Source organism: Dipodomys ordii, unplaced genomic scaffold (assembly GCF_000151885.1).
Source record: "Dipodomys ordii isolate 6190 unplaced genomic scaffold, Dord_2.0 Scaffold171, whole genome shotgun sequence".
Lineage (NCBI taxonomy): Eukaryota > Metazoa > Chordata > Mammalia > Rodentia > Heteromyidae > Dipodomys > Dipodomys ordii.
Genome location: NW_012267387.1, coordinates 2,092,506 through 2,113,577, shown reverse-complemented (window position 1 = coordinate 2,113,577; position 21,072 = coordinate 2,092,506). Strand labels below are relative to the sequence as shown.

Here is a 21,072-nt window from a genome sequence, read left to right as displayed (position 1 = left end):
TGGGATTGGGGGGAGGGGGAAGGCTGGGAAGGGATGTGAAGGGTAAACCAAAGGAGGAGGCTGCAATGCTTGGTAAGAAATGTACGCATTGTCCTGCCCATGCAATTGTAACCCCTCTGTACAGTATGTTCACAAATAAAATAAAATTTAAAAATAAAGAAAATGAACTTTACAACTTTAGTGGGGGGGTGGGGAGGATTGATTGGAGGTTGGGGAATGAATGGGAATGGATGTTAAGGGGAAACAAAGGAAGAGGCTACAATGCTTGATAAGAAATGTGCTCATTATTTTGCCCTTGTAATTGTAACCCCTCTGTACAGTATTTTCACAATAAAAAAAAGAACTAGAATGACAGAATGAATAAAAAAGGGCCAAACAATTGTAAGAAAAATTACTTCATTTATTCCCCCCAATGACTAAGAAAAGAGTGGAATAAAGCAATCCACGCAAATGAAAGCCAAAAGAAAGCAAAAATATCCATAGCACATCACACAAAATAGACTTAAATCAAGGCAATGAAAAGTGACAAGTTTCTAATGAAATGATGAAGTGATCAAATCTACAACATGACAGTAATTCTAAATGTATATTTACAAACTATTCAAACATTTAACTATATTAGCATACTTTGAGATAGTCCTTAACACAATAATAGCTGAATATTTTATGGAGAGATCAGACAAAATCAAAAGGGAAGTATCAGAGAGAAATTATACCTTTGATCGGTGCACCTACAGAACATTTCAACCAAATTCAGAGTACACCTCTCATACTGAATGCTCTCCAGGGAAGATAATGGGTTAGGGCACAAGCCATCCATATTTAAAAACTATTGGAAGAATATTGAGCACACATGTAGAACACACTGTAGAAAGGCTAGACATTAACAAGGATAACAGGAAAATATGCACATAACATGAAAATTAGGTGAATTGTTTTTCAACCATAATTAGTTAAATAATTTAATTGAAATATTCAACTTAACTGATTAATAGATGACTAAATGAATTGTTTTTCAGGGCAAATTTCAAACAATAAACATCCTTGAAGCAAATGAAAATGAAAATATCAGACTATGAATATAGAAAAGGGGAATAAAAAGAAACTAGCAACATTTGCTTAAATCAAGAGTACAGATACTATACTAAAGAATCAACACTGCATGTTAAAGAACTAGAAAAGTCAGAATTAGTAGAAAAAGATAATAAAAACAATAACAATAATAAAGAAAGAAGGATGTTGTACAAAAAATGTTGACTCAAGTAAAATTCATGAAAAATCAAAGGGGAAATCAAAATTGCACATATCAACATATACTTCCCATTCTGGGTGAGCAGAATCATTATGGTGAAAATAGTCATATTACTAAAAACCATATACAGATTCAGTGCAGTCTCCATCAAAATTCCAATTGTTTCCTTCACAGAAATAGAACAGGCAAGCCTAAATTTTATGAAAAGGAAATCCTCAGTTAGCCAGAGCTATCTTAAGATACAAGACAAATACTGGAGTATCACCATTCCTGTTAGAATTAAAGTAGCAGAAAAAAAAAGTACTGTGACTTAAAAAGCACATAGGTCAATGAAATATAAAATCAAGAAATAATTGCAAACATCTACAAGAATCTGATTCTTGGAAAGTTGCCAAATAATACATGGACTAAAGATGTCACTCTTAGTAAGGGATGGCACTGTGAACTAGGTATTCATGTGTCAAACACTGAAACTAGACCCTGTCTTTCAACCTGTATGTTTTAGTGCAAAACAGATTAGTTATTAATAAGAGACCAGAACTTGGCAAGTAGTAGAGAAAATGTGAGGAAATATTCAGGTAACTTTAATAGAGTTCAAAGAGCTCATAAAATATCAAGAATGAAGCTCTGGATTTGGCTAGGTGGTAGAACCTTTTGTCTCATTCACAAGACCCTAACTTGTACCCCCAGCAATGGAAATGCAAAGTAGCTGTGATTACATTAAATTGAAGCTTTACTGCAATGAAAAAATGTTTGATAGCCATTCAATAGTTGGAAATCTTGCTAGTTATTCATCTCATAAAGGATTAATACCATAGTTTAAAACATTTCTAAAACTGAAATACTAATAGGAAAAATTAAACTAAAGAACAGACACAAGCGGATGCTTTAAAAATTAAAAGTACAAATGCAAAGTTAATACAGAAAAAATGTTCAGCCATTTGAGCACTTGGGGCAGTACAAGTCAAAGTGACAATGAGTTACCCATCAACCAAGAAAAAATGCACTTTTGGTGACGGTACATAAAAAAAGATTGGAGATTCCTCAAGATAGTAAAACTGCCTGTGCTCATGGCTCATGTCGTTAATCCCAGATATCAGAAGGCTGAGATCTAAGGATCCTGAATCAGAGGCAGCTAGGGCAGAAAAGTTTATGCCACTCTTATGTCTGTTAACTAACAAAAAGCCAGATGTGGAGGTGTGGCTCGAGTGGTGGAACATCAACCTGGGGAAAAAAAGCCAATCAAGAGTGCGAAGCAACTCATGCACCAGTGGCTCATACCTGTAATCATAGCTACCTCAGGAAGCTAAAAATGGTCCCTCCCCCATGGTATAACCCCTGTTTTCACTGTATTTCATGTTGGTATAATTTGGGGAGTGGAAGGAAAAAAAATTGCTTAAATAGGGATATAAGTGGACCCATTGCAACAATGAGATGTACAAGACATTATGTCAAAAAACAAACTTTACAATTTTGGTGGGGGGAGGTGGGAGTGGGGGAGGTGTGGGAGGGCAGGGATGGTAAGGGGAAACAAAGGAGGAGGCAACAATGCTTGATAAGAAATGTACTCATTACCTTGCTCACAATAAAAAAAAAACATAAAAAAGAGGCTGAGATCTGAGGATTGTGTTTCAAAGTCGGCTTCAGAAATGATGTCTGCGAGACTCTTATCTCCAATTAACCACCAAAAAATGCCAGAAGTGGAACGGTAGCTGAAGTGGTGGAGCACTAGCCTTGAGCATAAACAGCTCTGAGCAGCACCCAGACTTCAGTTCTTACAACCCACACAAACAGGGAAAAGTAAGAAAACATACCAGTGACATATAAGATAAGGAGACATATCTTCTATAGCAGGAAAGAGAGTAATTCTTATCACTGCCATCTCTGCTCCCAACTGCAGGCAGCCACATTAGGCTACACTTGTCATACCACTACTTGAAAAGGAGTGCAAATGATAGAGGCAATAGCATTTTCTCTTGCAATAGGTATCAAGTAAACTGCTAGAATTTCTTGAAGTTTTGTATAGCCATTTTTCTTTTTTCTTTTTTCTGTATAGCCATTTATTAGTGAGACCCTCTGCTATAGAACAAAAACCAAGGATATACATGTGCATAAGTAAAGCAGAACTTATCTTGGATGAATAAAATTCTCCCATAAATGGTGTTTGATAACACTGTCCTGCCTGGCAACAGCTGGACTGTGGAGCATATCTGGCATGAAATAATGACACAGGGCTTAGTTTAAAACAATAGCAGCTTGTCTACAGTAACATTGTGCATGTGCATGTGTGGGTACATGTGCAGGTGTGCCTGCATGTACCAGTCCTAGGGCTTGTAATCAGAGCCTGGACGCTGTCTTTGAGCTTTTTTGCTCAAGGCTAGCTAGCACTCTGACACTTGATCCTCAGCTTCACGTTCAGCTTTTGACTGGTTAATTAAAGACTCACTAATTTTCTTTCCTGGACTGACTTCCAATCTCAGTCCTCAGATATCAAGGCCTTGGAGTACTTAGGATTACAGTCATGAGTCACCTACAATAAGAAATTTTATCCATGTCCTCAAAATATAGTGTTTCTAAAGGAAAGTTCTACAGCATTTTACAGAACTTGTGCCATTGACACAGGTTGTAACAATGTCACTTCATCCTCTGCAATGACAGCTTGGATGGAGGAGATACAAGGATGCTGGAGTAAAGGGAAGAGCTTACAGCTTTGGAAAGGAGAAGCTACTTGAAAGGAAACTATGGCCTTCTCTTACTAGCAGAAGAAAATCACTCAACAGCAGATTCAGGATAAAGTAATGACGATGAGCTGTTTGTGGTGCAGTAGGCATTGGAAGATCAGGGTTGAGGATGCAGAGAACACCCAGGATTCCCCCAGCCATTGCCCCTCTTGAGAACAAAACAGGAATGGAAATAAAATGATGAGTTACTTACGGTGTGTGTTCTTCATGGTTGGAAGCATCACTTTTACTTCGATCTATTCCCAAAGTGTAGAGAGGGAAAAACCCAGCAATCATCACATCTCCATCCATGTGTGCTCTATGTTTCATTCTGGAAAAGCAGCTAGTGCCAGCCAAAGACCTAACAAGAAGGGGAAACTGAAGAAGGAGTGTGAAAGTCAAAGGGTGCATATGTCAGGCTGAAATTGCTGGCAATGAGCCCCAGTGTCAGATATATATAATTCATATGTCTTTGCAAATGTCCTTTTATTGACAGAGATGTACACTGTAGGCTATCTTTCATTGAACCCTCTTTTGAAGCCCCAGGAGGAATGTGTAAAACTCTTCCCTGGGACTCTGTATCTGAGACCTTTAATCCAGGAGAAAAACATGAGTTGGAAAATATGTTTACAAGTTCTCCTTCACTCCAGGTGCTATGATTTCATCCAAGAACACAGATAGACCCAAGGGTTGAAGTTAACTTTAATAGATTTGGACCAATGTCTGTGTCAAGAAAGTATTTGCATGTAAACCATTTGGGATGATGTGACTGGTTGCATCAGAGGATGCCATGTCAGGTGCATGGTGTAATGGCCAGTAAAAGGCTATGCCAGTGAGATGTCAACCAAATTATTAGAACATCCCACCCAGAGGGTCAGTTCACACCCCCAATGTCCATAACAGCCACAGAAGGCTTCAATAAGAGACCTCAACAAATGCACTTATTTTCTGTTGCCTAAGGAAGCAATGATCATGCTGAAACCAGCAATTAGCATGTTAATAAGTCAATGTCAGTGCGGAGATTGAGTTGCATATTTGCATTCTCAACTTTCACCAGCAAACAGGTATTTTTAAAATATGTTTTATTATAAAGATACTGTACAAAAGAGTTACAGTTACAGGAGTAAGGTAATGAGTACATGATAAATTCAATGTCGTATGAGTTTGCATTTCCAGTATGGCAAGGATGTTGAACATATCTTTGTATTGTTTTTTAGCTATTTATATTTGTGGTTATGAGTAGTGTCTTTAAATTTATTTGCCAATTTAATTGGCTTGCTAAGTCCTTAGGAATTAATTTCTGAGCTTGCTTAGATATTCTGGTTATAATAACTTGCCAGATGTTTATTTGAAAAATTCTATAGGCTATCTATTCAGTCCAGTGACTCTCTACTTTGTTCTGCCAAAGGTTTTCAAGTTTGAGGTAATCCTATTTGTCAATTCTTGTTCTTCTTTACTGAGCTATTTGAAGTTTTAATCAGAAAGTTACTGCCTATAAAAATGTTTCATTTTTTTGTTATCTGTAGTGTAGTGCATTATCCTAAGTCTTAGCTATTGAATTTCTGGGGGCTAGAAAAACAGGAATCATTCACAACTTAGAGCATCCTGGGATATCTGGCCACAGTGTCCAGGAGAAGATGGCTGCAAGTGTGGTCACAGAGAATCTCTGTGAGTGAAAACATGTAATCAGCACATTGCTGCTCTTGTGTGTACATGTGTGTGGCATCTGCAGCCTCAGTGTAAAGTTCAGGAGGTATTCATTATCACCATAAATGTTAAATACGTTTGCTAATTTATAAATCTGGTGGTGCTCATGTGTCAGGATATTGCTTGGAATCACATGCTCAAAGGCTATACAGACTCTGCTCTTGGCCATCTCTTCTCTCAGTTCTGGAATTATCCACAAACCATTTTTATCTAGTGAGATCAACAGTCCTACCCAGTTCAAGCTGAAATGAAGCATCAAGGAGACCATGGCAATGACTAGTGATGTGTCATTTTGGGCCATCTGAGAGAGTGAAGCAAACTTGCTTTGTTCATTCAGAACAAAATCTAAAGGCCCCACAGTTAAGCTAAAGCAAAAGAAAATTGGGGAGTTTATAAAAGGATTACCATCCTTCACAATCTCAGTCTTCACTCATATTAGGAAAAAGGAATAAATCAGTGAAAGGAAGGGTATTTTTTAGTTTGGGGAACAATATTCAAATTGTTTTTAAATAGTTGTACAAAGATCTTTAATTTGAGCATGTCAGTGTCTGTGTAATGCCCATTGGTTATATAACAGTTTCTCTTATCCTCCCCCATCTATTGCCTCATTTTATTTTTACATATGTATTCGAGTATTATAATTGTATTTGTCATCATCACTCCTCTCTTCAGTCCTCTGTTCTCCACACCTTTCCCTTTATACTAACCCCTATTATTAGGTAAAACATTTTTTTTTAACTTTCTGCTATTTAGAACAGTGACACCATGAAAAGCCACCATTTTGTACACCATTCTTTAGTCACTTTTATCATGTACATGTGATTAGGGCCATGGATGCATTTTCATATTTATTTCATATTTCATGTTTTTATCTTAACAAAAACATTTGATTTTATTCCTACATATGGGGAAAAATCTTGCTCATTTTGTCTTTCTCAGTCTGACTTCATTCACGAAATAACTTCAATTTTTTTATTCTTGTATTTTATTTATTTTCCAGGGCTGGAACTCAAGTCCTGACCACTGTCCCAGAGCTTTAGTGCTCAGCGCTATCATTCTTATCACTTGGAGCCACAGGTCCACATCCAGCTTTGCTTTTCTTTTTTTTTAAATCAGTGCTGGAGCTTAAACTCAGTGTCTGAGCACTGTTCCTGAGCGTTTTTTGCTCAAGGCTGGTGCTATACCACTTACAGCCTAAGTCCCACTTCCAGTTTTCTGGTAGAGATAAGAGTCTCATGGACTTTCTTGCCCTAGCTGGCTTTGAACTGCGATTCTCAGATACCCAGCCTCCTGAGTTGCTAGAATTACAGGCATGAGCCTCCAGCTTTTTTTCTGGTTAATTGGAGATAAGAGTCTCATGGCCTTGCTTGCCAGAGCTGGCTTCCAATCAAGATCCTCACATCTCATCCTCCTTGAGTCATTAGGATTACAGGCTGAGCCACCAGCACCCAGCTAATTTCACATTTTTTAGAAATTCATATTTTTAGTTATTTCCCACTTCTTAGTAGCTTTCCACAAATTTATTCAACAGGCTTTCAGCCCCAGATCATTCCCTAGTCTGCTCCAACCAATGGGAACATGAATATCCCACTTTGTGTATTTAGTCTTTGATATCATAAAACTTGATAGGTTTCTATGTCTTTTCCCTCCATGTCCCTGTATAAAAGCACAAAAGTAGACATCTTTTCACATCAGCATCCCTACCATCCTCACCTGTGGCAACCTGTAGAGTTCCAGTAGTGTCCCAGCCTGGTCAGATGTTATTCCTAATAATCCTGTGAGTACTGCTACAGAGTTACTTTCTCTCAAGTGGGTGTAATTAGGGATCTTGTACTGACCAGAAAGCCGGACAAAGGTATTCTCAAGTGTTGACTAAGCTCTGTAATCAGCATTATAGTTATCAAATCCCTGAGTCATGTTATGTAAAATATTGGGGTTCTTATTGATTTCAACAGCAAAATTCAAGGCCAGAATAAACTGGTAGTTCTTGAATACAAGCCTTCACAATAGACATAAGGAATTTATCAGGAGTACCTCAAAATTTATCTTCAAATCAGTGCAATGATTTTGATGAGTTTTTGTTTGTTTCTTTGCATATGATATGTTGGAAAATTACCGCCCCTTAAGATGAATTGATAATGTAGTGCCCACAGGAATGCTCCAAGTGTGTGATTTTTCTGTCTTTCATATATATGCAATACATCAAAAAGTTTGGTCTGTGTTAAACATGGAATAGGCTCTCATGAGGCATCACATATTCTTTTGCCTTGATCTTGGGGATCAAGGCAAACAAAGAAATCTTTGTTTTTCATCCACTCAGTTTATGTTATATGGTTATATGGCTAGAGAAAGGCTCATTTGAGAAAGATTCTATGGCTCTCTTGGAAACCAAGCACATTGAACAACAGCTCTTTCTCCACTAGCTACCAGAACAAAAAACTCAAATATCAGGAGAGAGGGTTTAATTAAGTTTATATAACAGAGCAAATAAGAGGATTGAAAAATGTAACAGGAAGTAGTGTAACAGTCCTACCTCCAATTGAACAACAGAAAACTGGCAGTGACACTGTGGCTCAAAGTGGTAGAACATTAGACTTGAGTAAAAAGGCTCTGTTATCTACTGATAGTGTGACAACAAAATATTGTAAATGGCTATTTAATGTATGTGTATTTATACTATCCTAATAGAGGGGATTGAGCAAGGATAAAATCATTAACATATCTAACCATGAGTCAACTATTACTATTTTGCCTCTATAGCTTCCATCAAATACTAGCTGTTATATTAAATACATTGTGAGGCAACATTGAAGCGTATTTTTGTAACATATAACTAACCTTTCCTACAAATTGAAAGATAAAGAGGGGAAGAAAGAGCTGAATTCTGAAAAGTACACTCAGGAATATTTCAAAAGGCAAATGTGTAAATGCTAATGTGAAACTGCTGAATACAGCATACTCTAATGAGCAATGTGGAACTATGTTAAGAGATATTGATGGAACTTATTTGATGGCTAATAAATAGGGAAGGATCTGGTTTATTTAAATGCTTAGAAAAGTAATGGAGAAATCAAGAGTAATACAGAACAGGGATAGCATACTAATTGGGGATAGTAATATTAAATGCGGATTGAGAAGCCAGAGCAAGAAGGTCTATGACCTCCTTATCTCCAGTTAACCACTAGAAAACTGCAAGTGGCTCAAAGTGACAGAGTGCTACCGTTGAGCAAAAGGTCTCAGGGACAATGCTCAGGCTCTGAATTGAAGCTCCGTGACTGACCAAAATAATGCAGATTGAATGAAGGAACCATAGGTATAGGGAATAAAATTCATATTAACATGGCGATAATTATAAGTTGAACACTACTATGGTATCATCACAAATGACTAAAGGCCATTTACATATTGAAGGAATACCCACAATATAAACTAATAGCTTACTGGAAAATGCTGTAGGTTTAGTTCAGACCTTCTATACACTGATCAAATACATACGATTAATCTTAAATCTTATTTTTCTGTTTAGGTGCTTTATTCCTGAAGCCACGCAGAGAATTTCTATCTGACTTTAACAAGATGATGTAGCACTTGGGGGCAAAAATGCAGCACAGGAGCCCTGCACTGGAGGCCAAGATGGAGAAGACCTCCACGGCCACCATGACCTTCCCCTTAGCACTGTGGTAGACAGGAAGGAAGGTGAGCCACACACTGCAGAACACCAGCATGCTGAATGTCAGGAACTTGGCTTCATTGAAGGTATCAGGCAGGTTCCTGGCCAGAAAAGCCACAGTGAAGCTGGCCATGGCCAGGGTTCCCAGGTATCCCAGAACACAGTAGAAGGCAGTGAGGGAGCCCTTGTTGCACAGGATGATTATGTGGCCATGTTCAGAGTGTACATCTGTGTCAAGAAAAGGTGGAGAGATTCCCAACCAGATTCCACAAAGAGTCACTTGGAGCAAAGTGCAGATAGGGATGATGAAGTTAGGAGCCCCTGATACCAGCAGCCACCTTATCGTTCTTCCTGGAGAAGTGGCCTTGAAGGCCAGAACCACAGTCAGCGTTTTGGCCAAGACAGTAGAAACACCCACAGTGAACACAACTCCAAATGTGATCTGCTGCAGGATGCAGGTGACTGTGTTGGGACGGCCAATAAAGAGCAAGGAACAGAGGAAACAGCAGATGAGGGAGATGAGCAGAATGTAGCTGAGAGCCCGGTTATTGGCCTTGACAATGGGAGTGTCTTGATACCTCACAAAAACCCCAAGTACAGCAGCAGTGAGTGTGGAGAAGCAGAGAGCCATGCAGGCCAGGACCATGCCCAAGGGTTCTCCATAAGCCAAGAAACTTGCAACTCTTAGGAGACACTGGTTTCTCTCTGTGTTGGCATACTGGTGCTCTGGACACTTCACACACTGTTCCATATCTTGTGAGGAAAATAGATAACCATTAGTCTGCACTCAGTAGTGCACTTCCTTCAATGGAAATTAAAACTTTCCTGCTTAGAGGTAAAACTAACATGCCAGGGTTTGTTATCATAAAAGTATTACCAATTAGTATAAGAACTGTTCAAAGTGAACATTGAGATTCTACCTCACCCTAGTTAGAATGGGCATGATCAAGAAAACTAACTATAACAAATTCTGGCAGAGATGATGCCAAAAGGGAACTCTATTATACTTTTGTTGTAATATAAACTATGGAAAGAAATATGGAGGTTCCTGAAAAAGGCAAACATATAGCTGCCTTGTGACCCAGCAATCCCACTCCTGGCCATTTATCCAGTAGAACACAAAAAATGTTACACTAAGCCACACAACCATGTTGATTGCAGCATTGTTGACCATAACCAAGATAAAGTATCAACTAGGATGCCCTTCAGTGAATGAATGGATCAAGATAATGTGGTATCATGATTAGCTCAATAGATGCAGAAAAAAACATTTGACAAGATCCAACACCCCTTTATGATGAAAACTCTGGAAAAACTAAGAATCAGTGGAACATTACTCAATATAATAAAGGCTGTGTATGACAAACCTACAGCCACCATTATACTTAATGGCGAAAAGTTAAAGCCATTTCCTCTAAATTCAGTAACCAGACAAGGATGTCTGCTCTCTACACTCCTCTTCAATTTAGTATATTAGAATATCTAGCTACAGCAATAAGACAATATGTAAACATAAAGAGGATCCACGTAGGGAAAGATGAAGTAAAACTCTCCCTCTTTACAGATGACATAATCTTGTATTTAAAGAACCCCATGGACTCCACTCCCAAGTTATTTGAGCTGATCAGAAACTTTGGCAAAGTATCAGGATATAAAATTAACTCTCAAATATCAATGGCTTTCCTGTATGCCAGTAACAATAAGAGTGTGGCTGAAATTAGGAAAGCAACTCCTTTTGTAATAGCCCCACAAAAAATAAAATACCTAGGAGTTAACTTAATTAAAGAAGTGAAGTACCTCTGAGAAGAAAACTTTAAAAACCTCAGAAAGGAAATTAAAGCAGAGCCAAGCAAGTGGAAAAACCTCCCATGCTCCTGGATTGGAAGGAGTAACATTGTGAAAATGGCAATAGTGCTGAAGGCTAAATACAAATTCAATGTGATACCTAATTATATCCCAACCTCATTTTTCAATGAAAAATAAGAAGCAATCCAAAAATTCACATGGAACAATAAAAGACCCCGAATACCAAAAACAATCCTTAGCAGAGAAAGAACAGTGCTGAAGGAAGATCAATTCCAAATTTCAAACTCTACTACAAAGCCATAGTAATCAAAAACACTTGTTACTGGCACAAGAACAGACCTCAGGACTAATGGAATAGAACTGAAGACCCAGACATGAACCCAGAGACCTATAGCCACCTAATCTTCAATAAGGGAGCTAAAAAATAGAATGGAAGAAAGACAGACTCTTCAATAAATGGTGCTGGCAAAATTGGTTAATCACTTGTAGAAAATCACCCTGCACCAGAATCAGCTCCAAATGGATCAAAGACCTCGGAGTCAAAGCACACATTCTGAAAACATTAAAGAATGGAATAGGACAAACCCTAGGTCTTGTTGGCACAGGCCGAAATTTTCTTAATAGAGACACAGAAGCACAACAAATCAAAGAAAGGTTGGACAAATGGGATTTCATGAAATTGCAGAGCTTCTGCATGGCTAAGGACATAGCTAGCAAGATCAATAGAAAGCCCACTGATTGGGAGAAGATCTTCACTAGCCATACAACGGACAAGGGTCTCATATCTAAAATATACCTGGAACTCAAAAAAATTAAATCCCCCAACAAGTCCTCAAAGAAACAACCGCCCAATTAATAAGTGGGCTAAAGACTTAAAGAGAGACTTCTCTGAAGAGGAAAGAAAGATGGCCAATAGACACATGAAGAAATGCTCAACTTCTTTAGTCATAAAAGAAATACAAATCAAAACAACATTGAGATACCACCTCACCCCAGTTAGAATGGCTGTAATCAAGAAATCTATTAACAACAGATGCAGGAGGGAATGTGGCCAAAAGGAAACCTTACTGCATTGTTGGTGGGAGTGTAAACTTGTTCAACCACTTTGCGATTTGCCCAAATGATCACAAACAAGGCCATACTAAATCTACCAGCACAACTATGTTTATTGCAGCATTACTTACCATAGCTAAGATATGGAACCAACCCAGATGTCCCTCGGTTGATGAATGGATCAAGAAAATTATATATATATATATATATATATAGTAAATTATATATAATACATATATGAATTCTATTCCTCCATCAGAAAAAATGGCACCACCCCACTTGTTAGGAAATGGAAAGACTTGGAAAAAATTATATTAAGCCAGACCCAAAGAAACATAGGTCCCATGGTTTCCCTTATTTGCGATAACTAGTATATGCCTAGGACAAACAGAAAAGGTCAAAAGCTATGTATATATGACCATATAAGATAATGCTATGCGAAATGAACCCCAAGATAGGGACACGAGTGGTTTTATCTTTCTTGCTGTTGTTTTTAATGTATTTATAATGTACCATGTGATATTTTGTTTGTTTTGTATGTTCTTCCCCCATGGTATAATCCCTGTTTTCACTATATTTGATTCTAGTCCCCCGCATCTTGTGTATACATTTTTCTAATTTGAGGAGGGGAAAGGAAATAACAAAATACTGAAAAAAGGATACAGGTTGACCCATTGTAGCAATGAGATGTACAAGACACTATGTTAAAAATGAACTTTACAACTTCAGAGGGGGGAGAGAGGAGGAGTTGGGGAGGTGAGGAGAAAAGGGATGGTAGAGGAAAAATAAAGGAGGGGGTAACAATACTCAATAGGAAATGTACTCCTTACCTTACTCACATAACTGTAATCCCTCTGTAAGGTATTTTTACAATAAAAAATATATACAGAAGAAAAACATAATGTGATATATATATATATATATATATATATATATATGCAATGAAATTCTACTCATCCATCAGAAGGAATGTACTGTACCACTGGTAAAGAAATGGAAATATTTGGAAAATATTAAGTGATGTAAGCTAAAATCAAAGAAACGTAGGTGTCATGATTTCCTTCAAGAAGTAAATGTGCCTTATAAATTCCTATAAAATTGAGAATAACCTACAAATAAACACACTGAAAGATATATGTGTATATATATACATATATGTTATTCAGTGTGTTTATTCCTTCAGTGTTATTATTACACACACACACACACACACACACACACACACACTGGGACATGATAAATTATATGGGACCTAAACATTCACACACTGAGGCCAAAGAAAGATATGCATAGGAGTGTTTGAAAAAGGCTCAATAGTTAAGTGCATATGTTCATATAAAATAATATTTTATGAGCGGGACGCTGGTGACTCACACCTGTAATCCTAGCTAACTCAGAAATCTGTCATCTGAGGATTTCTATTCAAAGCCAGCCCAGGAAGGAAAGTGTGTGAGACTCTTATCTGAATTGAATCACAGAAAAATGAGAAGTCATGCTGTTCATCAAGTGGTAGAGTGTTAACCTGGAAACAAAAAGAGATCGGAGACAGCACCCAGGCCCAGAATTCAAGCCTCAGTACAGGCTTTTTTTTATGAAATGAACTCCAAGAAAAGGAAATGAGATATTTTTAGTTACTGTTGTTGCTTATGTTGTTTTCTTTTCCTGTTGTACAACAAACAGTACAGGAGGGCACATAAATGGTGGAACAAATGGTGAAAAAATACAAGAGTGGTACTAATTGGACACTGTGGAAAATGCACTTTAATCTTGTGGGTGAGGACAAGAGAGAACAACTGGGAAAGAATGAGGGAAGGGAGAAATGGTTCAAAAAACATGGTACTCATTACCTGATTTATGTACCTGTAACCCCTCTGTATATCACCTGTTATAATAATAAAAATAAAAATTTTTAAAGTTCAGTGTTTAGTTTACTCTTTTCTAACCCATAAGCTCAACCTCACTCCCACATTGTTTTTTGTCAGATTGAACCTTTTACCTTCAGTGACTATCATTCACATTGATAATGTGCCATTGTGTCATTTTTAATATCATAATCATTTTCCTCGCTATTTAATGCTGCTATAACATTTATTGTTAGCATTCTGTACACAACTTCTAAGCCCCATAATAAATTGTGGATATGACTTACACTTCTGTATATATCTCTGTAAATGTTAATAGAAGCTCTGGGGCATGACCTTGAATTCATGACATATATTTGTCTCTCCTCCTCCCCTTTGAAGCAGTGGGGAACAGAGGATCAAACCACACTTTGAAGATCTAACATCATGCTCTGCACAACACTTGTCTTTCTGAAACCAAATTCAGCTTCTGAGCTCTTGCTCTGTGGCAAGAGCAGTTCTGTGCACTGTGTACATGATCCATGTTTTCCTTGTTTTGTAAATGGAATTTAGAAGAACATGGAGACCCTACCCTTAATTTGGCTTTGTATTAATATGATAAGAAGTTAAACTTGCATTATTGAGTATCAAGAAGTGAGTTTTCATGAGATAATCATGCATACATTGGGCTAGGAAAAAACTAATGATGCTATAATTCCAGGCCATGATTTGTATAATTTCAAGAAGCAATATCATCAAATGTTAGGAACTAAAGAAAGAGAAGCTTTGGCTCTGCAATCTTAATTTCTTTTCACTTGTATTAATCAGAGAACATTAGGGAGAATTTCTACTTAAGTCAAGGATTTACCTGTCCCATTAGAAATCTCATTCTCTGGGCAAGGGATACAATCAAAGCAACAGGCAGCCTTTTCCTCCTGAGGGGATTTCCTGAATCCAGAATCACAACTCTCACTGCAAACTGAGTATGGGGTCTGAGGAAAATCAGATATGTGTTGTTAACTGTTCAGACTTTTACCTTCCACACCAAAATAGTTAAGTTTTCATATCAATTGGACCATTAAAACCAATATCCATACATTTAAAGTCAATCAGTTGATCAACTACTGTTAGAGATTCCATATGACATGATCCCCAAAGGCTTATGTGTTGTAGTCTTGATTTGTAGCCCAAGGTACTATTGGGAAGTTTTGAAACTTTAAGAGATAGAACCTAATACTAAGATGGCCAACCCTTAAATATATTATGTGTATTGGGTGCAAGGAAGGGGGCCCATCCTTGGGCTGCTTCTTGGGCTGGAACCCTGGGCCTGGGCACTGTCCCTGAACTATTTGCTCAAGGCTGACACTTCACCAATTTAGGCCACAGCTCCATTTCTAGATTTTTGTGATTAATTGGAAATAGGAGTCTCACAGACTTTGCTGCCTGGTCTTGCTCCAAATCACAATCCTCAGAGCTCAGCCTCCTGAGCATCTAGGATTACAGGCATGAGCCACTAGTACATGGCAAATTCATTATTGTCTTCTACGGAGTCGCTAAATATGAAGGCAACCCCTCATTGATACTCTCAAAGTATTCCCTAAAGCACAGACATCCCATACATAGGGTTATGTGACAACCACACTCATCATTTCTTCCTCTCTGATTTTTCATCATCAAGAAGTGAAAATCTTCTTCTCACACAGTCTTCTCAGATTCACGACTGAAGCATAAATTACAGGTCAAAAAAGCCTTTACTGAAACAATCACAGTGTGAAGCAAAATGAACTTTTCTATTTATAAAGTGATTTCTCTGATATTCTGTCATCATATAGAAAACTTATAAACCGGGCTCCGGTGGCTCATGCCTGTAATCCTAGCTACTCAGGAGGCTGAGATCTGAGGATCGCAGTTCAAAGCCAGCCCGGGCAGGAGAGACCGTGAGACTCTTACTCCAATAAACCACTAGAAAACAGGAAGTGGTGCTGTGGCTCAAGCGGTCTAGAGCGCTTGCGCCTTGAGCTGAAGAGCGCAGGGACAGCGCCCAGACCCAGAGTCCAAGCCCCACAACCGACAAAAGAAAAAAAGAAAGAAAGCAAACTTATAACATTTCGTTTAGATGTTTCATAAAGTTTAAACATAGAATTCATATACTGATTTTACATCCAAGAGTCAGCAAATAAGAAATTTCCTCAAGCTAACAGTAACTATCCAATGCTTGGATAATTAATGAGAACAAAGAGACTTAAAATTTAGGGATCATTTTTGCTTTTATGTAGTTCAAATCATTGTGGTTAGGTCCAGCTCACCTCAGTAGTTCCTATGGCCCACTCTATCATATCTTCAGATATTGACAGTTGATGACCATGTAGAGCATATGGAGAAAATAGTCCTACTTTCACCTTAACTTCAAGACCTTCTGGAAAATTCCAGTTGTTCACAATGTCATACTCTGCTTCTAATTTCTCTTTCTCATCCAAAATCACTAGGTCTCCAGCAGGATTATGAAATTGGATCTTCTTCAGAAAAGGGTGCAGCTAAAATAGATACATTTTATAGTGAAATAAATCCAGAAGTGAAGACAGGAAAGCTTAATTATACAATGCTCCTCATAGTCTTTTAAACCTGCTCTGTAATTCTAGATTAACACACACCACATGAAGTAGAACAACACAAAACTAGCTAGAAGACTAAAATAATGTTTCTGAATATTCCTAACTTATAAAAGAATCATCATAAGGCCTCTTTACAAGACAAACCCGCTCCATGTAAATAGTCATGAATGAGAGAATTCTAAGTTGCATACCTACAATGAATCTCCAGGGAGTTCCCGTTTGATAAATTAGTAGTACTCAAAGTGGAATTAAGGAAACTCATTTCTTTCTTATGTACTTTATGAATATCTAGGGACATCCAGTTGGCTAACTTGGTAGTGACTAGAGTGGAATTGAAGAAGCTTATTTCTTCTTAGGTATATATTTATTTATTAATATTTTATGCATGGAAATTGTATATTCTTTAAATTCTTATCATTATCTTTTAAGTATTCTGTAAAAAGGTTTCAATTCAATAAGTGTGTTTATGAATACAATGCATCTTGATCAATGTCACCTCTTATATCATTCTACCCCATCTTTCCAATCACCCAACTTACTTTCCTAACAGAAGATCATTTTTAAGTATTAAGGTATACAAAAAGCCAAGACATTTGCTGTTTAAGAAACTCATAGGAAAGGCTAGATTTACAAGTTTCAAAACATTAGCTGTGAATTTACTGAGGTCATTTGTAACACACAAAAACATAATGGGTACATAAAATGCATTTCCTCCCTTCCAATGGCATATTTTTCTTGAAGAATGTAGGAACATAGGTCGGAAGAAACTTCAGAAACATTTAAAGAAAGTTTCTCCCACAATTTTTGTTAATTTGAACATATTTAGATTCATTTTATTTTTGGTGTGTCAAATCCAACAAGCAAGATATTACCTGGGCAGGAGAAGGCACTATCCCTTTCCCATTTCCCTCTGTTTGATGAAGAAGCATCTTGTGGATTGTGTGGGCCACAGCATACACAGCATTATATATATTGTAACTCTCTTCAGACATGGCCATTTCAAAAATGTGTCCAGGCAGCCATTCCAAGGAGGCATCCTGGGGACAGTTCTCCCATGTTACACAGTCAGATTCAGAATATGAGCAATTAAAAGAAAGAACCCACAGCCGAGCAAGATAAAAGTCTTCTGGGTGTTTGGAAGGATTAACTTCCCTGACATAATTCTTAAACCCAGAAATGTCTGGATGGTGGTGTGAAAAAATGAGATGGACATGGAATGAGCCTAACATGAAATACCTTCTACTGATGAATAACTCACTCTGTGAAGTCATGAGCCAAACTTTGCCTGTCATTAAAAATTGCCCAAAATACAGCGTTAAGTTTTGTAGGTGTTCATTATCACCATAAATGATAAATACATTTGCTGATGAGTTATTTATCTGGTGATGGAATCTTATGTAATTTGTTACTTCCATGAACATATTGCTTGAAATCACATGCTCAAAGGCTACACAGACTCTGTTCTTAGCCATCTCTTCTCTCAGTTCTGAAATTATCCACAAGCTATTTTCATCTAGTGAGATCAATAGCCCTACCCAGTTCCAGCTGAAATGAAGTATCAAGGAGACCATGGCAATGGCTAGTGATGTGTCCTTTTGGGGCATCTGATAGAGAGAAGGAAATTTGCTTTGTTCACTCAGGACACGATCTAAAGGCCCAAAGGTAAGCTACAGAGAAAGAAAATTGGAGAATCTGTAAGAGGATTGCAGTCTTTCACAATCTCAGTCTGTATTTAAATATTAAGGAAGAGGTTTAAATGGATATAGGGAAGGGTCTTTTTTAGTTTGTGTAATTTTGGAAAACAAATGTGAAATTGTTTTAAAAAGAGTTGTACAAAAGGTCTTTAATTTGAGTGTATCAGTTACTGCATGCAATGCCTGTTGATCAGTGTAACTCTGTCTATTATCCATAACAAGCCTATTCATTTCCTCATTTTAGTATTACATATAAATGTGAATAATACAACTGTATTTGCCATCGGTCCTCTCTTCATTCCTCTGTTCCCCACATTATTCTCTTTATACTTACCCCGTTATTAGTAAAACATGTTTCAACTTCCTGCTATTAATTGTTCAGAGCAGTTACACCTTGGAAATCCATCATTTTGTACAACATTCTCAGTCAACATATTCATGTAAAGTCCTAATTGCTGTGCATGTGTTTTCATATTTATTTTATATTTATATTTTAAATCTAATTTCCACATGTGAGACAAAACTTTCCCATTTTGTATTTCTCAGCCTAATTTCATTCACAAAATATCTTCCCTTTTCTTCCAGTCCTGAGTCTTGAACTCAGGGCCTGAGCATGGTTCCTACACTCTACCACTTGGAACCACAGGTCCATTTCTAGCATTTTTCTGGTTAGTCTCATTGCCTTTCCTGCTGGAACCATTATCCTCAGATCTCATCCTCTTGCATAGCTTGGAGTTACAAGCATAATCTATCAGCATCTGGTTAAGTTCACATTTTTATTTAATTTTTATTTTTAATTTCACATTTAAAATTTTTTTCCAACATCCTGACTGTTTTCTACAAAATTATTCAATAGACTCTCAGCCCCAGGTCATTCCCTTGCTGCTTGCTCTATCTTATCCATCTTCTCTTAACCAATGGAACTATAGATATCCAACTGTGTTTTGTATTAAGCACTTGATATCATAAAACCTGATAAGTTTCTATGTCTTAGCTCTTCCTTTCACCTGAAAATAAGCACCAAAGTAAACATCTTTTCACATCTGCATCCCTCCCATCCTTACCTGTGGAAATTTATAGAGTTCCAGCAGTGTCCCAATCTGGGCAGATGTTATTGCTGATATTCCTGTGAGTACTGCTACAGAGTTACTTTCTCTCATGCAGGTGTAATTAGGGATCTTGTACTGCCCAGAAAGCCAAACAAAGGGGTTTTCAAGTGTTGACCAAGCTCTGAAATCAGCATTATAAATATCAAATCCCAGAGTCAGGTTATATAAAAGATCAGGGTTCTTGTTGATTTCCTCAACAGCAAAAGCCAAAGCCAGAACAAACTGGTAATTCTTGAAGGCAATCCTACACCATAGACATAAGAAAATTTTCAGGAGTAATTCAAATTTTATCTTCAAGTCAATGCAATAACTTCAATGAGTTTAATGTTTGTTTCTTTGCAAAATGAATACGCAGAAAATTACACCCTTTTAGATTGAATGGCAATATAGTGTCCACATGAATGCTTAGGGAGCACGATTTTTCTCTTTCATGTACAATACCAAAAGTTTGGTTTCCATAGAATATGAAATAGGCTCTCAGGAGACACCAAATATTCTTTTACCTTGATCCTGGAAAAACTAGCTCCATATGTGTGACAAACAAATCTTTGTTTTTACAGCTACCCAGTCTATTGTTAAATGGCATGTGATGGGCTCATTTAAAGAAGAGCCTTTGGCTCTCTTCAGAGACTTATCACCTTGAACAGCTCTATCTGTACTAGTTATCAGAACAAAAACCCAAATATCAGGAGACAGTGATCAGTTCTAACATATAACTGAGTCAATATAATGCTTTTTAAATTCAACACAATGTAGTTTCCTATGTTAACTCATATACTAAACTTTAAGAAACTAATCACAAAGAAAGGAGCTTCCAACTAGATATGAAGCCTTATGCTGAAACCCATCTCCCCAAATTCCCATGGTGAAATGCAGTTTTAGGAAATGCCTCATAAGTAGTACCTTCTTCCCAAAACACACACATTGAGATATTGAAAAGGAAATGATACAAGGAATAAGGAGAATCAAAATCTGCTCTCTCTCTCTCTTTCTCTCTCTCTCTTTCTCTGCCATACACAAGAAGATATCATAATTAAACTCAACACACATGATTTGAAAAAAGGGGAAGATGAAGGTGTTATACCAATGAGGGAGTAAACTTGTCCAACATTTACTATATACATGTATGGAATGATTACAATTTTCAAACCTGACTTACTCCCCTTTATATGATTTTTTCCAAGTCTTTCTATTTCTTTATGAATGGTATAATATCATTCTTTTTGGTGGATGAGTAGAATTCCATTGTGTATAGGTACAACCTTTTTCGATCTGTTCCTCCACTGAGGAACATGTGGATTGATTCCATATCTTGCTTATGGTAAACAATGCTGCAATGAATGCAGCTGTGCTGGTGGATTTAGGGTGACTTAGTTTGTAGTCCATTGGATAAATTCCCAGAGTGGGATTGCTGGGTCATAAGGTAGCTCTATGTTTAGTCCTTTGAGAAACTTCCATACTGCTTTCCAGAGTCATTGAACAAGTTTACATTCCCATCAACAGTGGAACTGAATTCCCTTTTGGACACATCCCTGCCAGCATTTGTAATTGTTAGTTTTCCTGATAACAGAGTGAGGTGGAATCTCAATGTGTTTTGATTTACATTTC

General features: G+C 37.4%; 2 protein-coding genes across 2 annotated transcripts in view; both read right to left on the bottom strand.

Moving 5' to 3' along the window:
- The window catches only part of LOC105998734 (vomeronasal type-2 receptor 116-like), a 25,181-nt gene extending 20,897 nt beyond the window's left edge, over nt 1-4,284 (bottom strand). The window contains 3 exon segments of the mRNA XM_013033525.1: nt 3,853-3,935; nt 4,009-4,141; nt 4,187-4,284. Coding sequence (XP_012888979.1) covers nt 3,853-3,935; nt 4,009-4,141; nt 4,187-4,284 — 314 coding nt within the window.
- A 4,898-nt stretch (nt 4,285-9,182) lies between these two features.
- Nucleotides 9,183-19,701, bottom strand: LOC105998749 (vomeronasal type-2 receptor 116-like). The gene is made up of 5 exons (XM_013033539.1): nt 19,420-19,701; nt 17,534-18,328; nt 16,356-16,583; nt 14,918-15,041; nt 9,183-10,102 (listed from the first exon to the last, which is right to left on the bottom strand). Exons 1-5 carry the CDS (start codon nt 19,513-19,515, stop codon nt 9,183-9,185), a joined length of 2,163 nt encoding a protein of 720 aa, XP_012888993.1. The 5' UTR covers nt 19,516-19,701.
- Nucleotides 19,702-21,072: the final 1,371 nt, after the last annotated feature.

Excerpts from the sequence above, each read along its gene's own strand:
- LOC105998749 (XM_013033539.1), bottom strand. The coding sequence starts at position 19,515 with ATGAGAGAAAGTAACTCTGTAGCAGTACTCACAGGAATATCAGCAATA. Across the intron at positions 18,329-19,419 it reads AACTCTATAAATTTCCACAG|CTTACCTTTGGGCCTTTAGA; the intron begins GTAAGGATGGGA and ends CTTTCTCTGTAG. Across the intron at positions 16,584-17,533 it reads TAGTGCCTTCTCCTGCCCAG|CTGCACCCTTTTCTGAAGAA; the intron begins GTAATATCTTGC and ends TATCTATTTTAG.